Source organism: Ruditapes philippinarum, unplaced genomic scaffold (assembly GCF_026571515.1).
Source record: "Ruditapes philippinarum isolate M1 unplaced genomic scaffold, ASM2657151v2 ctg4309_1_1_1_1, whole genome shotgun sequence".
NCBI classification, from domain to species: domain Eukaryota; kingdom Metazoa; phylum Mollusca; class Bivalvia; order Venerida; family Veneridae; genus Ruditapes; species Ruditapes philippinarum.
The window spans coordinates 107727-133092 of NW_026853307.1; the positions used below are offsets into that span (position 1 = coordinate 107727).

The 25366-nt window shown below is 32.5% G+C and overlaps 2 protein-coding genes across 2 annotated transcripts; both read right to left on the reverse strand.

The window, feature by feature from the left end:
- Window positions 1-778: 778 nt before the first annotated feature.
- On the reverse strand, window positions 779-21405 carry LOC132736444 (uncharacterized). Its single transcript, XM_060723585.1, has 6 exons — window positions 21054-21405; window positions 20355-20594; window positions 19893-20012; window positions 19165-19238; window positions 17329-18148; window positions 779-9950 (listed from the first exon to the last, which is right to left on the reverse strand). Exons 1-6 carry the CDS (start codon window positions 21256-21258, stop codon window positions 9898-9900), a joined length of 1512 nt encoding a protein of 503 aa, XP_060579568.1. The 5' UTR covers window positions 21259-21405; the 3' UTR covers window positions 779-9897.
- LOC132736445 (uncharacterized) lies at window positions 21279-22566 on the reverse strand. Its single transcript, XM_060723586.1, has one exon. The coding sequence runs from the start codon at window positions 22377-22379 to the stop codon at window positions 21279-21281; it is 1101 nt and encodes a 366-aa protein (XP_060579569.1). The 5' UTR covers window positions 22380-22566.
- Between the last annotated feature and the right edge of the window lie 2800 nt (window positions 22567-25366).

Sequence of the window (25366 nt, forward strand, 5' to 3'; positions counted from 1 at the left end):
ATAGGGTGCAATCTTTCAGAAGGAAACATAAATATCTTTTTATTTTTTATGTTGCTTGATTCCATCTGGAAATGAAAATAAATTCAACAACAATTTTTTGTATATTTACTTGTATTTTATTTTTCATGTTACACTTAGTGAATATACAAATTATATATATTTCATGTACATGTAAACATAATTCCAATTGTTATTTTAAACAGAAGTTTATTTTTAACAACATAACCATTGTAGTTCAGATTAAAAGTAACTTTGAAATATTAATACTTTAATGTCAATTTGTCAACATTCTATTAACACCAGTCATTAATGCATGTAATTATCTTAGACTATACATTCCATTACACTTCAAACCTATATTTGAGTTGCATTAAGCCTAATTGTTTCAATGATATCAATGAGGGAAACATTCTGACAAATTTGATGAAGACCTATTCAAAAGCCAGTTTCTTGTGGTTTTCATTAATTTGACCTGGTGACCTAGTTTTTGACCTGAAAACTCAAATGATCTCTTATAATGATAACAAGTGTTTCTTTCATTTGACCTCAAGACAAAATTTTTTACCAAAGCTGATCCATGTAGTCTAAACATTATAAAAAAAAATATTCTGACAAAGTTTAATGATGATCCAATCAAAACTGTGATATTTATAGTGTTAACAACATTGTACTTTGACTGGAAATACTGAACTAGTTTCTGACTCCAGATGACATACAATGTATATGCAAACTTGTCAATGATGGCATTGAGAAAAACATTCTGACCAAGTCTGATGTCTTTTTTTTTTTTTGGAAGGATGGTGTCAGGTTTAATGTCGCATCAACATTATAAAGGTCATATGACAACTTTCCAGATTTACTAGTAATGGAAGACCTCAGGTGCCCTCTTGTGCATTATTTCAGGCACAAATGGGCACCAGAGTAGAACCCCTGACATTCAGTAAGTTAGCTGGACAGCTTTTTCGCATGAAAGAATCCAAACTCCTTGGTGGGATTCAAACCCGAAGCGGTGACAGGCAAGTGGTTTGAAATTAACAGCCTCGATTCCTCGGCCTCGGACGCCCCCTGACATCAAGAGCATCAAAATATGTAAATTCACAATGACATACAATTTGTAACATGATGTGCATCAAACTATATAAATTTACACCTACATTATGTGAATCAAACTATATAAATTCACACTGGCATGATGTGATGTGCATTTAACTATGTAAATTTACACTCAAATAATGTGCATCAAACAATGTAAATTTACACTCAAATAATGTGTATCAAACTACATAAATTTACACTGACATGACATGATGTGCATCAAACTTTATAAATTTACACTCACATCATGTGCATCGAACTATATCTAAAGGCCTGATCCAAAATATCAACTATTTGAGAGGCAATGGGCCCCAGAACAATAATCCAAATCCATGTCCACAACAATGTAGTTGATACAACTAAAATTATTCAGAGAACAAACTTACAAAAATATGTACAATTTTGAAAAATATTATTCATGGTGTTCCATAAAAAATACAATAAACATAATGACTGAGGGGTGTAAACTATAGTAGCTTTGCAATTCTCAATTCTTTATTTCACTCATTTCATGTTAAACATGGCATAATGAAGTGTAGGACTTCACATGAACCTGCTCCCCCCTCCCTTAGGAAATAGTTCTTTGAGTGAGAACTAAAAATTATTAATCTATATAAATAAATAATCTTTCAAAATACAAACTCACCTTTCATTATTACCATAAGCAATTTAATTAAAATACTTAATTTTAACCCCATGAACACTATGCCAAAGCCTTATTTATTTTGAAAATAGAATTAGCAGTTTTATCAATTATTCTTTTTTTTCTCTATCATCCAAAAACAACTACCCAAAAAAGAACATGACATCTCATATTGAAAATGTTTCTATTATGTTTTTAAGACCTCAGTCAGTCACTACTCTAGCATCATATAATCAGTTGATAGTGGCATAAATTCATACATACTTCTAACATCATATAAAATTTTGACAACATAAAAATATAACTGCATTTTAGAATGTATATACTGTAAAAACAAAACAAAAATTACAAAAACAATTATGGCACAAGTCATGTTAAACACATTGCATAAATTTTTGTAAACAAATAACAAGAATCAATAATAAAAATATGCATTTTTATGCTATAAAAATCAAGAAGCCAACATTGTACATGTATATAATATTCAATGAAATTACAAATATGGAATGGTAAATTATGCTCAGACACAGAATATACTAATCATGGATACAATTAACTAATAGGGCTTCAAAGTGAGAAGTTCAAATCATTATCCATAAGCAAATAAATTTAGCCGATGTTGCTAAAAATCTTTTCTACCTGTACTTTTTATGTGACAAGACTTCTATAAATAGCCCCTAATGCATTAATAACAGGGTAAAAATGAGGATTGGTCCACAATGGACACATTTTTCATAAATAATTTAAATGAGCTGCATCATGACAAAACCAACATAGTTGGTTTGCGACCAGGATCCATGCTGTTCGCTTACAAACCCTATTACAAATAGAGAAACTGATAGCGAACAGCATGGATCCTGATCAGACTGAGCGGACACGCAGGCTGGTCTGGATCCATGCTGGTCGCAAACCCATTATGTTGGTTTTGTCGTGAGGCAGCTCATTTGATTTAAATATTGATAGAAACAATAGAATTTTATCATTTGGATATTTTTTATAAAAGATTTCTTGAAGAAAAAATGTTGACAGAGTGCTCAGATTTAGTATGAAGGTTTATAACTAAAAAAAACAAGAGCTGTCCGTAAGACAGCGCGCTCGACTTTTTTATTGCTTGCCAATAAAAAAAGTTTTTACAGTAAAAGGCAATACAAGAATCTCTGTATTTTTAAAGTGAACAATGGCCATGAGCATTAAGATATTTAGTGAAGAATTATTTTACTGAATTGTGTGATACCCTTGAACACTGCAGCAAAGTTTGAAATGTTTAAGTCAAAAGAGGGCTGGTAAGAAAGAAAAAAAAACTGAGTTGAGCCTTAAATAAATTTATATGACATAATTTATGGTAAAGTGAACAAGTGGATAGGAATGAATTTTTTTAGATTTTTTAAGTTTTTTAGTGCTTGCCTATAATACAAAACATTGACAGTTAAGGGCCATAATTCAAATAAAATCTTTGACAGAATTACCTTCTCCTGGACATGTTTGGGAATCATGATTGTAAACAAGTATTCCAACTTTCAAATTAATATCTCAAACAGTTCAGTCAAAAAGTGGACTGGTACTAAAAACTTAACCAAGATTCTAAGTCGATAAAAGGCCTTAATTTTTAAAACAAATCTTTGACAGAGTTACCTTCTCTTGCGTACAGATGGGGGTAATGATGTGAAATAGCATTAAAAGTTTCAAAGCAATATCTCAAAGGTTAAGGCAATAAGTGGATTTTACCCATATTCAATGTATTTTCTAAGTCAAAAAGGGGCATAATTCTGTCAAAAACCTTGACAGAGTTATGTCCTCTTGTCTGTTGATGAAGGTCGTGATGGTAAACAAGTATGGTCAGTTTCAAAGCAATACCTCCAATGGTTTTGAAATAAAGTGAGGTGGTACAAAAAACTTAACCAAGCTCAATACACTTTCTAAGTCAAAAAAGGGCCATAATTCTGTCAAAAACCTTGACAGAGTTATGTACTCTTGTCTGTAGATGGAGGTTATGATGGTGAACAAGTATGGTAAGTTTCAAAGCCATACTTGTAATACTTCTGAAATAAAGTGGGGTGGTACGAAAAACTTAACCAAGGTGTGACGCCGACGCCGACGCCGGGGCGAGTAGGATAGCTCCCCTTTTCATAGAAAAGTCGAGCTAAAAACTAATATCTCTTACTTGTAGATAAGTTATATGGGATCATGTACATGAACCTACTTTACACTTAAAAACAACATTCATATGAAATTCTTTCCTGATTTGTTGTCAGGTAGTCTTACTGTAATGCTTTGCCACCAAAAAATTTTTAAATCAGCCAATATCATAATAAATCGGACTTTTACGGAACATAAATTTTCATGATTTTAATATTCAATAATTCTTACCACTTATTACTGGAATTTAGTACCTTGCAATAAATGATAAGTGATTGTCAATAATCTATGGCCCAAGATTTTGAAAAAATAACGTTCCCATAATGTACCACTTTGCTACAGTATTAACTGATGTTAGAACATTTTGGTGGGAAAGCATTTCAGTAAGACTACCTAAAACTAGAAATGTGTCATCATGCCACGGATGCCCTCGCATGCAGCCAAAATTTCAGATGGTGCATTAATTATTTTTTTCATTTTAAGTTCAAAGCACTTAAAACTTTTCAATGTTAACACAAACCATTTTCATACAATGTTCAAGGCACTGAAATTATTCAGTCTTAACCTTTTAAAAATAGCATATTGCATATTTGTAGCCAAAATAATGGCTAAAAGTATGAGTGCTGAAACTGAAAGTTCAAAATTTTTCCAACATTCAGGAAAGATAAGTTTGTCTAAAATCATTGAACCACGACCAAATTCAAACTTAAACTGCTTATTCCTAAGATGTATCTATATTATTTTCAAAGTGAAAGGGACATAACTCTGCCAAAAAATCATCAAGCCATGACCAAATTCCAACTTGACCTGCCCATTCCTTTGACATATCCATATGTCAAATTTAAGTTGAATATGTAACACTGTTGGGTAGATAATGAACAGAAACTGTAAATTTCATATTATTTTCAAAGTGAAAGGGGCATTACTCTGCCAAAAATCATTGAACCATGACCAAATTCGAACTTGGCCTGGGCATTCCAAAATCATATCCATATGTCAAATTTGAGTTGAATGTGTTGTACCATTGGGGAGATAATAAACGGAAACTGAAAATTTCATATTACTTTCACAGTAAAAGGGGCATAACTCTGCCAAAAATCATTGAACCATGACCAAATTTGAACTTGACCTGCCCATTCCTTTGACGCATCCATATGTCAAGTTTGAGCTCAATGTGTTGTACCTTTGGGGAGATAATGAACGGAAACTGAAAATTTCATATTGTTTTCAAAGTAAAAGGGGCATAACTCTGCCAAAAATCATCGAACCATGACCAAATTCCAACTTGACCTGTATTTTTTTTCATGACATCCTCAGTCAAGTTTGAGTTGAATGTGTTGTACCTTTGGGGAGATAATGAACGGAAACTGAAAATTTCATATTATTTTCAAAGTAAAAGGGGCATAACTCTGCCAAAAATCATCAAACAATGACCAAATTCGAACTTGACCTGTATTTTCTCATGACATATCCATATGTCAAGTTTGAGTTGAATGTGTTGTACCGTTGGGGAGATAATGAACGGAAACTGAAATTTCATATTATTTTCAAAGTAAAAGGGGCATAACTCTGCCAAAAATCATCGAACCATCACCAAATTCGAACTTGACCTGTATTTTCTCATGACATATCCATATGTCAAATTTGAGTTGAATGTGTGCAACCGTTCTTAAGATAATGAACGGAAACTGATGATGACGGAATGACAGAATGACGCAAGGACGGAATGACGGAACAGGGTAACACTATATGCCCCGGCCATTACATGGCGGGGGCATAAATATGTATAATCAAAATGATAATTTATGGTCTCACAGACTTTCCATTATGGACAAATTCCCTTTAAACAAATTTTGTCCTATGTTACATATACCATATAAAGCTCAATTAAATTAAGAAAATCTATCTTTTTCTTATACAGTAAACCATGTTTATTTCTAAGTCGCCAGTACATTCAAAGTCGGGACAACGAAAAATTGAGATAAACAAATAAGCCATGATAATGGTTCAGATCAAAGAGATACTGACTATTCTACAACAGGCATGTACATGCCTACTACCCAAGTCAGAGATTGAGTATGTACATACCTACTACCCAAGTCAGAGATTGAGTATGTACATACCTACTACCTAAGTCAGAGATTGAGCATGTACATACCTACTACCTAAGTCAGAGATTGAGTATGTACATACCTACTACCTAAGTCAGAGATTGAGTATGTACATACCTACTTCCTAAGTCAGAGATTGAGTATGTACATACCTACAACCCAAGTCAGAGATTGAGTATGTACATACCTACTACCAAAGTCAGAGATTGAGCATGTACATACCTACTTCTCAAGTCAGAGATTGAGTATGATATATTGAGTATGATATATTTTTGTTGTGTTATCTTAAAACTATATAACATTGAATATACATTATATATTTATCAATGAAACATGAACACATGCAAAAGCGAGTCAAAAACATAATGCATTATACATAGCAACAATTTGGCTCTATGAAAATATTATTCATTACAAATAGCAACAACTTTGCCTGCCCTACCAAAACATTACTCATTATACAGAGCAACAACTTTGCAAGCCCTACAAAAACATTTTTCATTGCAAATATCAACAACTTTGCCCTAAAAAAACATTATTCATTACAAATAGCAACAACTTTGCAATACAAAAACATTATTAATTGTACATAGCAAAAGCATTACCCTTCAAAAACATTATTAATTGTACACATAGCAAAAGCATTACCCTTGAAAAACATTATTAATTGTACATAGCAAAAGCATTATCCTTCAAAAACATTATGACAATCATCAAGTAAAGAACAATATATATAATAAAGACATAAAAAAATCTTATATTGAACAACAATTAACGAGATCAGAGTTAAAATGCTGCTTTGTCTGGAACTAAATCAATATAAATGTAGTTGTAAGTCTAACTATATGTAAAAAATAGGGTGATCAGAGATCAATTATAATATCTATTAATATGATTTTTGATTTAATATGAATTGATTTTTAATGTATTATGACGTTGTTTGAGACTTTCTTAAATGACATAAGACAAGTTTTAAGCTATAAGTGTAAAAGTTTGACCAAAATGCATGATAACTGGCCATAGCAATACAAAAAATTTCATATTTAAATGGAATGTAATATTTATGAAAAATATTCAATATAAAGTTGCTACTACTATGTTCTACAGTTTAAACACACACAAAATGACTAAAAAAATGAAACATATAGAGGATATTGAATGAGTGTAGATTTAATACTAAATTTATTGAACGAGTTTAATAAAATCATGATATTATGCGAGCCTCTGGCGAGCATAATATTGTTTTATTCAACGAGTTCAATAAATTTAGTATTGAATCTACACGAATATAATATTCTATTTATCACATATATAAAATAAGAACAGTAAACTGTTAACAAGAGTCATTTTTCTTTGACTCGCCTATAGTGTAACGCTAACATTAGCGCGCTTTTACGCTATGTATATAGTGCAAATGACGTGACGTCAAAGTGTTATTACACTAGTGTAATATCGTCCAGTGTAATATCGTTTTTATTAAATGGCTTTATTACACTCCTGCGCCGCGGTTTATGTGATAAAAAAACATCTCCGATAACAAATCCTCATCTACAACAAATAAAATACTGGTAATCTATTATCTAAGATGTAAACCATCTTGTCATTGCTCAGTATCTAACATATGTTGTAACTAGTTTGATTTTCAGTATACTATCTATGTTTGATAACAAATACATCTAACTTTTACCTGGAAATGTTTCAAACAAATGAGCCGCATCACGACAAAACCAACGTAATACGTTTGCGACCAGCATGGATCCAGACCAGCCTGCGCAGTCTGATCAGAATCCATGCTGTTCGCTAACAACCCTATTATAAGTAAAGAAACTGTAAGCGAACAGCATGGATCCTGATCAGAACGGCGGATGCGCATGCTGGTCTGGATACATGCTGGTCACAAACGCATTACGTTGGTTTTGTCGTGACGCGGCTCAAATTGAGTTCAAATAGTTAAAAGGGATCATTCAAGTCCTTTTCTGCATAGATAAAAAATTGTGAGCAAAGAAATGGAAACCGCAATTCATTTAAAAGTGAGAAAAAAATATATAATTTGATGATTGAAATGACTTAGCGTAAAACAAATGTGAAAAGTGATTGTAGGAGACTAGCTGTCAAAAATATAAATTTACCTGAAAAAACTTGTAAACATTTAATGTGGAATAAGTACTACAAAGTGCTTAAAGGGATACTCGGGCTAATTAATGACAAATATATCAAAATCACCTTATGTACTCAAATCACCCTAAAATGACTTTTGTTTAAGTCCCAGCATAAATTTATGTATAAATTCTATATATTTTGAGTTTGAAGCGTAAATATATCTTTAAATGTTGAAGGAAATTTAGACACCAACAAAATCACCAAGTAATTTTAATACTATTCAAGTGACTTGAACAAACCATGAAAGTTACAATAACAGATATTTAGGATATTGTATTATTGAAACAAATCTATATCATTCATTTGACATGTCTGTTCTTGAACATTTCCAGAATTCACTGTGACAACTATTGTGAAATCTTAACGCTCTAACCTGACCCACGTGGGTCAAGTTAGGAAACCATCATTTTATTTTCCATAAGAATAAAAGTTTTTTCCCTATGACTGCCTAGTGTATTCATTTAAAGGACATTTACAGAATTATGAATGAAAAATATCAAAGTAAATTGAAATGTTAATATCTAAGATTACCCCACAACTTTTCTTTGCAAAAATAGAATAGCACTAATACAGGACTTGTAAATATATAAAAAAAAATATTATGGCACATTAATCAACAATAACAGTAAATATAATACCAATTATACAAGTTGATAAAATAAAATTGTGTAAATTACTTGTAAGATACTGTAAAACACAGAAATAAACTTAGCCCTATATACATATTTTTTTTATCATAACATTTGGAGCGTTGTGTGAACTGTGATTTTTTTCATACATTTAACAATATTTAAAAAGTTATAAAATTAATATTTTACTCATCTGGAGCCATATAGCTTTAACTTGGTCTTGTTGTGATTAGTTCTGTCACAAAAATATAATCCGAGATAAAATAAAATCCATAATATTAATCACAAAGTATGTTCATTAACCAGACATACCAGTACACTTATTATTTCAAGATACTTATGATATCTGGAACTGCAAATGTGGGTTTTTCCCCATCTTATCTGCAAATGTGGGTTTTTTCCCATCCTATCTGCCAATGTGGGTTTTTCCCATCTTATCCTGTGGTACAATCTATTAGTGTTGAAGCTTCACTGTGCACTCATATTGGCTTGATCAACCCATTGCCCTTATCATTGATATACATGTATATTACCAAGTTATAACTTTAAAAGTTTAGCAAGTTCCAGAGTACATGTATTTCTATAAAAAGCTTATATTGAGCAGGCTGAGATCTGACATGAGACAGAAAAATTTCTGGAATGGAAAATCCCAGTATTGCCACCTATTCACATACGTGTATCATGTTTTTATCAACTTAGCATTTTCAAAACTATTGGTGGATCCATTTCTTTGTAGTTAAAAGATTTGTTAAGATACACAATTAGACATGTATATTACAATAAAAAACATACTACGAATATTAAAATTCTTAAAAAAAAAATAAGGAGATTCAGAAAGCTTCCAATATACATAACTAAAACATATTTATCTGAAATGTTCAATGACAATTCTAAACATATATTACACAAAAAAATAACAAGTGTTAAAGTCATAACTAGACATAACATAACAGATACATGTACCAGTGCTTTTTACAGAGTCTAAACACCATAAGCAATTCCACAACTTTATCTGGATCAATCAACACCTATTCATTTATCATTAAGAAAAACAATTTCCTTGAAATCCATTATTATATTTTCCTGTTATTATTCTGTACAAAAATCTTTGAGTGGTCAACATCTAATTGTCCTCTGTTTTCTTCCTTTTATTTGATTTCACTCCACACTCATCATCTTAAAAAAAGAATAGAGAACAAAATAGAGTAGTGGCAGAAAGCTAATGATATATGTGCAATAATTTCATGACAACTATTCTAACTAGAACTATCACTAAATGTAATTAATACCCCCGCAAGACTGCTTCAGAAATGAGGAAGTTAGAAGTAACAGAATATCTTGTAAAAGAATTGAAATAGAGTTATGGTTGTGTGCAATTAAAGATAGTTGTGGTTTTTGTATTTTCTGATCGCAGATCAGGAAATACAATGTTGGCATTCAATCTCTGGCACAAAATTTCACGACAAACATAACAACAAGTAGTTCTCAAAACAGCTTAAAACTAGCAATGTAAAAGAAAGAAATAATTTAATCAATGAAAATGTTATTCTTAGCGATGTCGATTATCGAATACTTCAGAGCGTAGTACACAAATCGAGCAGTAGTCTGGTTCCCTGCCAACATTTACTGCAGAAAGCAGTATAACGTAGTATAAGGGGAAGGAACTCCAGACTAGTCGAGCAGTAGATTATATACATGACGGACTGTTTTGGCGAGAATATTTTCGCTAAATTATTTTACAGGTTTATCGTGAACAAAATACCTCGAAATTTATAAAGATTACAAACCCGAAATGGAAATTTTAAATTTAGAATTATTTGATTTTATTCAGGCATATTTCGAATAATTTTTCCGTGGGGCAGGGGTAACGCGCTCGTTTAGGGTGTGAGAGGTCACAGTCAAGGCAACTATTTTTTTGTAGGTCACAGTCAAGGCAACTATTTTTTTGTAAGTGTCTTTTAAAGAAAGTAGCCATGTTATGCAAGGATAAAGTGTGACTGTCATAGAAAAATGAGCATAAATGATTTTTGATGCAACTCTAGTCATGCAAAATTCGGTTAGTATCAAAATCAAACTGCACTGCAACTCGGTGCCCTGTAAGATGAATTATAGTATATAAAAATAAACTAATACAGGAAAACACATACAGATATACAGTACGATTTAGATTGCAAAGATCAGAAAATACCACAGAGTTTGCCCCTTGATTTAGTTGCTTTTCCTTAAAAAAATATGGTTGCCCATTGTAAATTTTTTGAATTACTCGTAATAAATCGAAAGAGTTAACTTTTTAAGCGCTGCATTCCCTCAACGTTTTAACATTGTATGAAGTTCATTGAATTCTAAACTTTTTTTAAAGTTATGCCCCGGGCCCAAAGGGGAAAAGGGAAAAATTGCAATACTACAATCAAGATGGAGTTATTAACTGTACACTGAAGTCCCCTCATTTTCCCTGACCCTTTTAGAAATTTTATTGAAATTCAACTAAATATTTTCAAAAATGCACTGGACAAAAAAATAAAAAAGGGGAATAACTTAATTAGTCAAAAAATTTTATGGGTTTTTCTCAGCCTTCATTTAATGTGATGACTATTTATGAATGTATGAATTCCCAACCCCTTTTTCTTTAAATTTCTACGGACAAGGGATAATGCAACGACGTTTGGACCGGACCAAACCAACCACCGGGTGACTCCTATATACCCCCCCTAAACTTCGTTTCGGGGATATAACAAAACATCAACATATTCTGTTAACAACTTATTATTATAAACTAATATGTAGGAACTATTGCAGTGTGTAAATTACAGTATTTGCTGACAAGTTTGATTCCTTATAAGACAGGGTCCCAATTTTTGCTGTAAAATCAGCTGACCCTCTTATAAAATAGATAAATTATTTGGATAAAATACCAATTTCTTTTTATGGGAAGTTTTGTAAATTGAAAATGTACTTATTACCAAGTAATACAGAAGGTACAATATTGTTTGTTGCCTTTTACTATAAAGTCTTTTTTTAAATTTAATTCTGCTGTTGGCACATTAAACAAATGTAAAATTAAATTCTCTAAAAACATCAGCAGATACATAGCGGTTTCCATATTCCATTTATGATTTAGGTGAGGGTATGATAGTATATAAATTAGTGTAGAAGCAAAAGTATGATGGTACATGTACGTAAATTTGTGCAGAGTATGGGGAATGATGATATGTAAATTTGTGTAGAGGTGAGAGTTACATGATGATATGTAAATATGTGTAGAGGTGAGAGAATGATGGTATGTAAATTTGTGTAAAGGTGAGAGTATGATGGTATGTAAATTTATGTAGAGGCGAGAGTATGATGGTATGTAAATTTGTGTAGAGGCAATGGGTATAATGATATGTAAATTTGTGTAGTGGTGAGAGTATGATGGTAAGTAAATTTGTGTAGAGGTGAGAGTAACATGATGATATGTAAATTTGTGTAGAGGGGAGGGTATGATGGTATGTAAATTTGTGTAGAGGCGAGAGTAATGATGATATGTAAATTTGTGTAGAGGTGAGAGTATGATGGTATGTAAATTTGTGTAGAGGTGAGAGTATGATGGTATGTAAATTTGTGTAGAGGTGAGAGTATGATGATATGTAAATTTGTGTAGAGGCGAGAGTATAATGATATGTAAATTTGTGTAGAGGTGAGAGTATAATGATATGTAAATTTGTGTAGAGGTGAGAGTATGATGGTATGTAAATTTGTGTAGAGGCGAGAGTAATGATGATATGTAAATTTGTGTAGAGGTGAGAGTATGATGGTATGTAAATTTATGTAGAGGCGTGAGTATGATGGTATGTAAATTTATGTAGAGGGGAGAGTATGATGGTATGTAAATTTGTGTAGAGGTGAGGGTATGATGGTATGTAAATTTGTGTAGAGGCGAGAGTAATGATGATATGTAAATTTGTGTAGAGGTGAGAATATGATGATATGTAAATTTGTGTAGAGGCGAGAGTATAATGATATGTAAATTTGTGTAGAGGTGAGAGTATGATGGTATGTAAATTTGTGTAGAGGCGAGAGTAATGATGATATGTAAATATGTGTAGAGGTGAGAGTATGATGGTATGTAAATTTATGTAGAGGGGAGAGTATGATGGTATGTAAATTTGTGTAGAGGTGAGGGTATGATGATATGTAAATTTGTGTAGAGGTGAGAGTATAATGATATGTAAATATGTGTAGAGGTGAGAGTATGATGGTATGTAAATTTGTGTAGAGGCGAGAGTATGATGGTATGTAAATTTGTGTAGAGGTGAGAGTATGATGGTATGTAAATTTGTGTAGAGGCATAATATGATGGTATGCAAATTTGTGTAGAGGCATAATATGATGATATGCAAATTCGTGTAGAGGCATAGTATGATGATATGCAAATTCGTGTAGAGGCATAGTATAATGGTAGGTAAATTTGTGTAGAGGCGAGGGTATTATGATGGTATGTAAAGTTTGTTGTAGAGGCGAGAGTAATGATGATATGTAAATTTTGTGTAGAGGTGAGAGTATTGATGGTATGTAAATTTTTGTAGAGGTGAGAGTATGATGGTATGTAAATTTGTGTAGAGGTGAGAGTATTATGATGATATGTTAATTTGTGTAGAGGCGAGAAGTAATAATGATATGTAAATTTGTGTAGAGGTGAGAGTAATAATTAATATGTAAATATGTGTAGAGGTGAGAGTATGATGGTATGTATATTTGATGTAGAGGCGAGAGTAATGATGATATGTAAATTTTGTGTAGAGGTGAGAGTTACATGATTGATATGTAAATATGTGTAGAGGTGAGAGTATGATGGTATGTAAATTTGTGTAGAGGTGAAGGTATGATGGTATGTAAATTTGTGTAGAGGCGAGAGTATAATGATATGTAAATTTGTGTAGAGGTGAGAGTATAATTATATGTAAATATGTGTAGAGGCGAGAGTATGATGGTATGTAAATTTATGTAGAGGGGAGAGTATGATGGTATGTAAATTTGTTAGAGGCGAGGGTATGATGGTATGTAAATTTGTGTGAGAGGCGAAGGTATGATGGTATGTAAATTTGTTGTAGAGGCGAGAGTAATGATGATATGTAAATTTGTGTAGAGGTGAGAGGTATAATGGTATGTAAATTTGTGTAGAGGTGTAGAGCATGATGGTATGTAAATTTTGTGTTAGAGTGAGAGTATGATGATATGTAAATTTGTGTAGAGGCGAGAGTATAATGATATGTAATTTGTGTAGAGGTGAGAGTATAATGATATGTAAATATGTGTAGAGGTGAGAGTATGATGGTATGTAAATTTGTGTAGAGGCGAGAGTAATGATGATATGTAAAATATGTGTAGAGGTGAGAGTATGATGGTATGTAAAATTTATGTAGAGGGAGAGTAATGATGGTATGTAAATTTGTGTAGAGGCAAGGGTATGATGGTATGTAAATTTGTGTAGAGGCAAGGGTATGATGGTATGTAAATTTGTGTAGAGGCGAGAGGTATGATGATATGTAAATTTGTGTAGAGGCGAGGGTATGATGGTATGTAAATTTGTGTAGAGGCGAGAGTAATGATGATATGTAAATTTGTGTAGAGGTGAGAATATGATGATATGTAAATTTGTGTAGAGGCGAGAGTATAATGATATGTAAATTTGTGTAGAGGTGAGAGTATAATTATATGTAAATATGTGTAGAGGTGAGAGTATGATGGTATGTATATTTGTGTAGAGGCGAGAGTAATGATGATATGTAAATTTGTGTAGAGGTGAGAGTTACATGATGATATGTAAATATGTGTAGAGATGAGAGTATGATGGTATGTAAATTTATGTAGAGGCGAGAGTATGATGGTATGTAAATTTATGTAGAGGCGAGAGTATGATGGTATGTAAATTTGTGTAGAGGTGAGAGTATGATGGTATGTAAATTTGTGTAGAGGCGAGGGTATGATGGTATAAAAAATTTGTTGTAGAGGTGAGAGTAATGATGATATGTAAATTTGTGTAGAGGTGAGGGTATGATGGTATGTAAATTTGTTGGTTTAGAGGCGAGAGTAATGATGATATGTAAATTAGTGTAGAGGTGAGAGTATGATGGTATGTAAATTTGTGTAGAGGTGAGAGTATGATGCTATGTAAATTTGTGTAGAGGTGAGAGTAATGATGATATGTAAATTTGTGTAGAGGCGAGAGTATAATGATATGTAAATTTGTGTAGAGGTGAGAGTATAATGATATGTTAATATGTGTAGAGGTGAGAGTATGATGGTATGTAAATTTGTGTAGAGGCGAGAGTAATGATGATATGTAAATATGTGTAGAGGTGAGAGAATGATGGTATGTAAATTTGTGTAGAGGTGAGAGTATGATGGTATGTAAATTTATGTAAAGGCGAGAGTATGATGGTATATAAATTTGTGTAGAGGCGATGGGTACAATGATAGTAAATTTTTGTAAGTGGTGAGAGTATGATGGTATGTAAATTTGTGTAGAGGTGAGAGTTACATGATGATATGTAAATATTGTAGAGATGAGCTAATGATGGTATGTATTAGTGTAGAGGCAAGGGTATGATGGTATGTAAATTTTGTAGAAGGCGAGAGTATAATGTAGATTAAAAGCATTTAAAAGTTAACATTATTGAATTTAAATTGTTTGTAAAAAAATGTTTAATTTCAATTTTACTAATGAGATGTTAGAGACATTTAATTTTGTATAATCAGCCTGTTTACTTTTTACTGAGTTCAATGTATTAATAAAACATTAGATACAAATCTTCACATAATTTCTACAGATAAGTGCTCCGAAAACAATTTTAAAACAATTGAGGTTTCGAACATAGCCACACCTTTAAGACGTTGGGCATTGTTTTATCTTTACTCGCCCAAAACACCGCAGCAATTATATATATGCAGGTGTCTTTAATCACTCAATCGGCAAAAACTGATTGAATCTGTCGCCATTTTGTGTAATTGTCAACAAAACAGCCACAGTGTATTAGCCTCTCGCCAATTGGTTCAATGCAAAACTGCCGTAGATACAATGCGCGTTCTGATTCGTCAATCGCATGAATACATAATGAGAAAAGATATACATAGTGAACTCTTCCCTTGCGGCGTGTATTAGACTTTGGTTTGATGTTGACACGCGTTCTTAAACTAGCGGATTAACGGTAATTGGTTGTAATGAGAGGTAAAACACATTGTTAACAGACCTAGCGGCGTAAATAAGTATGACAGATCATTAAAAAAATCGGGCGACTTCAAATCTATTTGAAGTTTGTGTTTTAGGGCGAAGTCGCTGAGACCCGAAAGCGTTTCTTCTTCCCCGAGTCGCCCTCTAGCTCAAGCCCTGCTTCCCTTGAAAAAAGTCGCTTTTAACAGCGCAAATACCGTAACGGGTGACTTAATCATGGTCGTTGTACAGACTAGACAGGGAGTCGCTACATACAGACCATTTATATAGTAAATACTGTTCGGCGCATCTAACTATGGTCACTAAAGACAGAACGTCCCTATATTAGGGTGTCACTAAGACAGTCTTTACTGTATGTAAATTTGTGTAGAGGTGAGAGTATGATGGTAAGTAAATTGGTGTAGAGGCGATGGGTATAATGATATATAAATTAGTGTAGAGGCGAGAGTAATGATGATATGTAAATGTGTGTAGAGGTGAGAGTATGATGGTATGCAAATTTGTGTAGAGGTGAGAGTATGATGGTATGTAAATTTGTGTAGAGGCGAGAGTAAAATGATATGTAAATTTGTGTAGAGGTGAGAGTATGATGATATGTAAATATGTGTAGAGGTGAGAGTATGATGGTATGTAAATTTGTGTAGAGGTGAGAGTATAATGATATGTAAATTTGTGTAGAGGTGAGAGTATGATGGTATGTAAATTTGTGTAGAGGTGAGAGTATGATGGTATGTAAATTCGTGTAGAGGCAAGGGTATGATGGTATGTAAATTTGTGTAGAGGTGAGGGTATGGCGTTACGTAAATGAATGTAGAAATTATGTTTTTATTGCAGACAGACAACTGGTTTAACTGACAATCACACTGTTTATGTCAAAAAGTATCTTTCAAGTTTAAACTGACTAGAAGACCCAAAGTGGCTCTCTTTTTTCAGTCATGAGACTTTTAATCAGGCCTTTTTCAAAGGTTTGGGATTAATATAATCACCAATGGCATGTGTTTAAATGTGTCAATAATTGTCCTTATTGGAAATTGTAGAATAATTGTAACTAATGATTGTATAAAAGCATCTGTTTTCATATATTTAACTGTTTTCATGCCACAGCATTTGCATTTGTTTCTTAGCAAAAAGAACTTAACTTTAAAATATCTGATGGTTTTTTTTTCTTGTTTTTACATGTTATAAAAAATCCATGTAAAAAAAATTAATGTATTCATCTTTATTATTAGCAGCAATGCCTGTCCTAAATTTTTTTTAAACAATGAATTCTGATAACATTTTAGGAAATACTGATTGTTTATAGTTTATAGAATAACAGAATTGTATATGTACAAGCAATATTACCATCATCTTTCTCTTCATCACTAAGACAAAGCATCCTGTCTATTTGAAATGTAACACTATCCTGTGACCCTGAGTGTGAAAATCTTTCCCGCTTTTTTGGCCCCCCAGAAAACACGCAATCCTCAGATCCTGTGCTCGACCATGTATCAAGACGTTTTCGCATTTCAAAACTTGATGACAACCTTGACACTCTCCGTGAATCTTCATAACTTAATGAAGACTTTCTGTGGGAATCAAAGCTTGATGCAGATAATGAACTGGTGCAGGACTCCCTACCCGAATCAAAAGATCTGGACAAGGATGGTTCTCGTAATTCAATCATTTGTATTTCTCCTGTACCTTCATCTACTTCAGGAACACCTGGTAATTCACTACTAACATGCCCTGAGGATCTTTTACCGAAACTTTCCCTTTTACTAGCAGCATCATGATCATTATCTACTTTTGATGGTTTCACACCTCTTTTATCCACTTCCATATCAGTTAGCTCTTTTTGTGGGTCTTCTACCTCTTCATCACTCATCTCAGCTTCCTCTAAACCACTATCTTGTCTTTTTAGTGCAATGACTTGATCAACGTCCATCATTCTATTTGGACTTTGTGCACGTTCAGAACTTCTCTTGCTGCTACTACTGCTACTTACATGGCTAGCTTCACTGCAGCTTGATTCACTTGATTCATCATCAGAATCGTCCATTTTGTGGGGTACAAATTTTGCACCCTCTGCAATGGCTTTTTTGAGAAATTCTGCAGGGTCAAAGTCTAGATCATGCTGAAGATTATGGTGAATTTTTTTATTGTATTTTCCCTCTTCAAAACCCTGAAAATAGAAAATTCAATTTCATATGTATGAATAAATCAGAACCACAAATATTTTGTGTTGTTTAGAGTTTCACTATATAACCACTGAATTGACTCTGACAGGCTATATAACTAAACTTTTTATATTGGATCATATAACCTGTCAAATATCATTATTACTATACATATAGTAGAAATAATTGCTCTTAAACATACATGCCATAACGTCCCGGATGTTCGGGACAGTCCCGGAAATAAGGTGTCTGTCCCGGATATGATTTATGTCCCGGTAAAAAAAAAATCTAAAATAATCTACTTTGAAGCAAGAAATTTTACATTTTGATCAATTAAAAGATTAATTGTTACCCCCTGTGGCTTCCTGAGCGAAGGTGTCATACACTGTAATTAACAACTGGCCAGTATAAATTTAATCCGCCTGGAGGCAGTTATTAGTGGTCAAACGAACGTGAAAATTACCGCTTAATATGAGGTGATGAAATCTACAAGATTCAGCGAATGTTTCAGGTAAACGACATGGCTAATTGCCATTACTTAACAGAGCTTTATTCCATTCTGTGACTGATTGAACAATGATGCCTAAATTCTTAAAAAAGATAGAAAAACTGTTAATATTTATTGACACTCTATCTTTTGTTTATGGTGTCACTAAATTTGCAAGTTGTAAATACGGGTAATATAGGTTGCATGCCACTATGTAAATTTTAAAAAAATACGTTTGCTGATCAATGCCCCACTTCCAAAAGAAAAGTGTCCCGGAAATGAGTCTAAAAATTACGGCATGTATGTCTTAAAATAACTTTCTATCATTATCAACAAGTATATTTATAAGTTCACAAAAAAAGAAATTAATAAATAGCCTCCATTTCCAAAAATGTAATCTAAAATATGTAATTATGTAAGAGCTTTTGTTACAATACATTTAATCTCAAACATACTTCATTTTGAAATGGCTCATATAATGGAAGCCAAGGGAGAAAATTCATGTTATCTAAAAAGCATCTACAAAATCAATACCTGGTACTGCCGAAGTCTATTTTCCACTAATCGCCCTTCATACCTCAGTAACCTCATCACTTTCATGTGATTTTCTGAAAATAACATGTAATGCTGTCAAAATAATGTCAAAAGAGCCCTAAAATAACCCTAAGATGTCAAAAGAACCCAAAAGTGTCAAAATAATCTTACAATATCAAATTATTCTACAAAGTCAAAAGAGCCCTACACTGTCAACATAACCCTATAATGTCAAAATAATCATACAATGTAAAAATAATTATATGATGTCAAAAGAGCCCAAAATTGTCAAATTGGCCCTACAATGTCAAAAGATTTCTACTATGTCAAAATAATTCAACACTTCAAAACAATTCTGAGATGGCAAAATAATCCTACAAGTCCATAAAATATGTCAGGTCAAAAAGCCCACCAATGTCAAAGTAAACTCACAATGTCAAAATACTTATTTAATTTCAGAGCCCTACAATGTAAAATTCTCCTACGATGTCAAAAAAGCCAAACAATGTCAAAATAATCCAACAATGTCAAAATAATCCTATGATGACAAAATAAGCCTATGATGTCAAAAGAGCCCAACAATGTCAAAATAGTGTTGTCCAAAACATCTTATAAGATATGGACAATATGATAAATTCAAGATAGAAGTCGTTACATTTATTTAGCAAACTTAATCACTGATCATCATAGTAATCAAGGTGGCCATACAGAAGGACTATAGTTTTTACCTCTGACATGTCTGTAAGTCCTGGCATCATTATTTTCTAAAGGTAATCCACCATTTGTAATATGCATCAATACCTCATCGTAAAATTCCATAGCCTTCTCGAGATGAGTCTGGCCTTCTTCTATAAACAAATGTTTTTGTGTAAATATATATAAATAACTTAAAAAAAAACCCATTAAAGATGTAATTCTAAATAAAATCAAGGCTCACATCAAAATGACATTTAAACAGCCAACTGTCTTTACACTAAAATAGTTTCAAACTTATTATTCTAGAAAAGTGTTGTGTGGGAATTTCTGAACATCAAATACTTAAACAGTTTGATATTTAAACAATTATGCACAATAACATAATAAGGGGGAAAAAAACATCTGATCAACAGACAAAAAATGAAGCAAATTGTTTATATTTTGATAGGAAGAATGCTTAGGAAATAAGCACAATTTGAAACAAAATTATTTACCATCCAAATCCTTCTGTTTCTTCTTCCCTAGTTTAAAGTGGTAGTGTGCTAGTCTTTCAATGGCCAGAGTTATCTCTATATGTGGAGCTACGTACAAACTGCGGACAATTTTCAGTACATGTTTCCCATCTTCTAAAGCATTCTCTAGCCGGTCCTGTTTATAATAGATCTCAGCCCTGTTCCGCAAAGTTCCTGCCTGACTTGGCATCATTTCACATTTGATTTGCTTATTGTTTCGTACTGCAAAAATTATGTTATGTAAATATATATCTTTTAATTTAAGAAACAAAGATTAGCATTCTTTTATTTACCACCTACGGTGTTCAAAATTGCACATTTATTTTTTCATTCAAACGACATGCCATACTGACGAAAGGAAAGTAAAATCTTAAAACTATGTAAAAGTAATGGCAAACATTTAACAAGACCTGTCCCTGGACAGCACACAATTTTTCTCAATGCTTGATAATAAAAGCTAAGTGGATAAAGGGACACAGCTTAAAATTAATATTTGAGATGACATCACATTTTGATAGTGAACATATATTTTAGGTATAATTTAAAAAAGCTTTGTTATATATAGAATTAAGTAAGTTTTGATAAAATTTTGTCCCATCTCAAATTAGTGGATTGACCTAACCCAGAAAACCACGAAAATCCGTGCTCCACAAATAAAAATGATTTTACAGTATAATGTACCTGACATATCATAATATTGTAAAGCCTTCTGGAACAGTACATCCCTCTGAATTGGGTCGTTAGCATCCAGTGCTGACTGATGTAAACAGGAAGCTACATTGCTACGGTACTCCGTTAGGTTCTTATGGAGCTGGTTCCCAGTTAACTTCAATACAAGATTGTATGCAGTTTCGTGACAATTTTGTGATTTGTTGTACTCCTTCATCAAGAAATATACACAACCTTTCAAATTTTTGACATCTGCAAGATCAATTTGAAAGTATTTTTTGAGATCCTCGCCTTTGCATGATTTATCTTTCCTTCCAAAAGATTTTCTGCCAGTGTTAATATATTCATTGCTCGTTCCTGCAAGACTTTCTCGTTATTGTTTCTACTTTTCTTAAAGTAAAGTCTTCCCTTTACCGTATAAAATGTTGCCCATGTAATCATTTCTTCATCTGGAACTTTAATCCATCCATCCACTTTTGAGCACACAGTGTCATCAGTGACGATTCCAAGCTCAGAGGTTACATTATCCAACAGTTCAAGAGTCAGTTGAATCCGATCCTGTATTAACAGACTTTCTGCTTCCAGAGACCTCCAGTATATATAACTGAACAAATTTTTTCGGTCATGCTCAAGTTCAGCCTGTCTTCTTGCAAACAATTTCCTTTCAGATGATGAAATCGCCCATTCAGCAATTTTCCAAATGTGCCTTCTCTGAACAGCAACTTTAGCAGATCTTTTATGTTTGTTTGGATCTTTCTGTGGTAAATACTGGGTTAACAGAGTTTTCTCGTCACGAATTATTGTGAAAAATTGCTTAATATGTATCATACTTGCCTCTATCATGTTTCTGGATATGAGAGGGTCGCTATCGCAACGTTTACCTAATGTCTCTACGACAGTACCATAATACTGTAAAAACTGTGATCTTGCCGATTCTCTTTCCATCCTGAGGTTTTCATCTTCTTTACAAAGTGACATTACGTAGTTAGCAACCAATGGATGCAAGGAGAATAACTTTTCACCGGATGTTCTTTTTCTTCCCAATGAAGATTGGGCATCATCAATTTCTAGTAAAAAATGACACTTCAACTGCTGTAACTTCAGTTCCATTTCATTTTTCACTGTTTCATCTCTAATTGTCATTCCACTAAATGACGAGAGACTTAAAGGTCTTCGAAATTCTTCGTCTCTTGATGTATTGAAGCCTACTGCAACTGCAGCACTTATATTGAACCTTGCAGTTTGGAAAACTGAAAATCTGACAAGAAGGTTTTTTAATTCATTCATTGAGGGCGTTGATTCCAGCATCTGAAAAGACTTTTGCAGGAACATATCCATTGGGACTGACTGTGGCTCGCGCTGAAGTCCCGAGAGAAGTTTTTCTGGCGTGAAGCCATTTTTTAACAAATCTCCAACCACTCTTACAGAAAATGGAATACCCCCACATAATGCATGTATATCACTGCACACCCTGTCTGACAGCTCCTGTTATAGAACAAATTTGAGCATTTTCACAAAAATAAATAACTGTAAAAATACCATTATAGGCCCATTATGCCCCTGAAATGGGTTTATTTTTATTTCTTAAAAACCTTTTTTATTATTTGGGCCCCGTTATACATGTGTTTCCAAAAAAAAACCTTTGGGGATTCATCTGGGGCCCCTGTTATTTTTTTAAAAAATGAAAACGGGGTTTTTTAATTTAATTATTTTGGGATGGAAAAAAATACTCTTTTTTTCATTTTTAATTTTTTTAAAAATTTTTCCCTTCAGCCTACTTTTTTAAAGGGGATAAGATTAATTTTTAAAAACCTTATTTGAGGGTGTGTCACGCAAAACCAAATAGTGGTTTTTAACCCGCTTTGGTCCAGACCAGATGGCATCCTGCGCCCGTCTGATCAGGGTCCCTGCGTTCGGGTTTTCTTTTTCTACTTGTAAAAGGGTTGTTAAAAACAGCAGAATTTTTGATCAGACCCCGGGGTGCAAACCCTTATTTTTTGGTTTTTTTCGTTTACACCGGGTATTTTTGTTTAAATTTATGTTTTGACCTTTTCTAAAAAATTGAGAAAAAAAATGTATTCATTTCTGAGGCATTATATCAAATATCTTGGCAACACTTAACATCTTATTTCATCAAAGTTATTTGTTATCAGAAATAAAACAATATACACACATGTAGCTGAAAATGATAAAATGTCATTGTAAGATATATAGGTAGATATATAATAATTAATTATATATATAAACATGAATAAAAATACAGTTTATTCCGAAAGTTTGCAGGTAAATTGTGAATTAGCCTTAAAAATTTTAACGAAGATAAACAAAAAACAACTGCATATTACTGGGCTTATGTCCGAATTTCCGGCCCCTAAAAACATTACCGTGTCAACAAATTTGAGTATACCTGTAAACAATATTGTATCTATAGCTATTTTTATAAGAAAAGTTATAATAATAATAAACATATGTCCATATAAATTGACTCAAAATTGTACAGTTAAAAAGGTTTGAAAAAAATATAAAACATTTTTTTTTTTACCTTTCAATTTTTTTTAGAAATTCTACCCTATTTTCCCGGGAAATTCAAAAATCAGTAAACGGTTTTTTTCTTTTTCCAAAATTTGTCCAAATTAAAAATAAAAATTTCTCATTTAAAAGGGGGGGTGGACAGTTTTTTTTGGCCTTTACTTCATTTTGAAAATTCACCTGTATAAAAAAAAAAACTTATTGCTAAAGGGTTGCCATTGTCCAAAAATTTTAAGAATTTTTCCAAAAAAAAAGGCCCTTTTTAAACAAGTGCCCAAAAACTTTTTTTTTGGGCCCCGTGACCTTTTATTTCCCGTGGGCCCCTTTCTGCCAAACCAAATTTGGGGGATGGGAAAATCCCCCCCCCCCCCCCCCCAAAAAATGTACAAAAACGAAAAATGAAAGGGAAAAATTAAAAAGGGCTTTTTGGGAAACCTTGAAAAGACAAAAGGGGGCAAAATTTTATGGCTCCTAGAATTCTGGTAGGGAAATAAAAAAATATGATTATTCTTTTCATTTTTTTGTGTGTATAAAAATGATAAATAATCCTTTAAAGCAATGGAACTGTTAATTACAATCAATAAAAGCTATCAATAAAAGCTAAGTGATATTGTGCACATAATACATGTATATTATTACCCCTCACTATGTTTTGTAAAGTTAATTTCCCATAGGCTTCTGGGAGTTATATTTACTGTAAAGCAAGTGTACCACATGACTTAGAAATTTGTACTATTAAAGGGTAACTTTTTAACAGTATAAAAATCTGGTCATGTGTTATGTTTTTTCTCAACTGATGCAAGGTAAGAATAACTGAGTTATTGTTACTCTTGGTTCAATTTTGTTACAGTTACACTTATTTGAATTTTTCAAACGATTTACGGTATTTGTTTGGGTAAGGGTAAAATAAATAACACTGGGGTTGCAAATGCCCTTGGGTAACAGTATTTTCCTTGGAATTTGATTATTTTTACTGTTTACTCACAAAACACATGTTGTTATTATATATTAACTTTTGATGCAATGCCAGAAATTAGTATTTCAGAATTATTTTTTTAAATCAAGTTTGTACCCAAGTACTAAATTTTCTCTCTATAACACCTTACATATTTTTCCAAAGAGATGGCGGGGGTTTTATTGCAATTTTACCGTATTCCACCAAAAGAAAAACTCATTGCCATTATAAGCTATTGTTTGTTAGTTTTCCAAGAAACCCATTTTTAAGTTACGCAACTTGCCCCCGGGCAAAAGTCACAAAAAATCCAAGATGGCCGCCAATATGGCCGCCAGAAATTACAAAATTACCATATAATTTTTTTTTTTCTTGATTTTTTACAAGCGGAAATTTTGTACAAAGTAGTTTTCAATTGCACAATATTCAGATTTTAAAATATGGCTAATTTTATGGTTCAATCAAGCAAAAATGACAATTATATGGCAAACTTTTAAAATGATTACTATCAATTTACCAAAAAAAGTTGGTTTTTAAAAAAATGGCAATTTATTGACAATATGGATTGACTTTTTTTTTCCGTATTACACCAATTACCTAAACAAAAATGCATTTTAAAGTGTTGTGTACTTTATCAAATTTATACATTAGTTTAGACGAAGTTAAGGCGATAAAAAAATCATTTTCTGTGGCCATTTTATTGCCGTAAGAGTAGATTCTTCACAAAATGGGGTTTGGGGTAATATCACCGAAAAAAAAAATTTAAAATTACAATGTTCTCAAAAACTTGGCCTTTACTTTTTAATTTCAGTTTTAATTAGGAAATTGTTTTTATTTTTATGTT

Coding starts and splice junctions, on each gene's coding strand:
- LOC132736444 (XM_060723585.1), bottom strand. CDS start 21,258: ATGAAGGAGTACAACAAATCACAAAATTGTCACGAAACTGCATACAAT. Junction 20,595..21,053: donor ACAATATTATGATATGTCAG/GTACATTATACT, acceptor TAATTTTTGCAG/TACGAAACAATAAGCAAATC. Junction 18,149..19,164: donor ATAGACTTCGGCAGTACCAG/GTATTGATTTTG, acceptor TTCTATTTTCAG/GGTTTTGAAGAGGGAAAATA.
- LOC132736445 (XM_060723586.1), bottom strand. CDS start 22,379: ATGGATATGTTCCTGCAAAAGTCTTTTCAGATGCTGGAATCAACGCCC.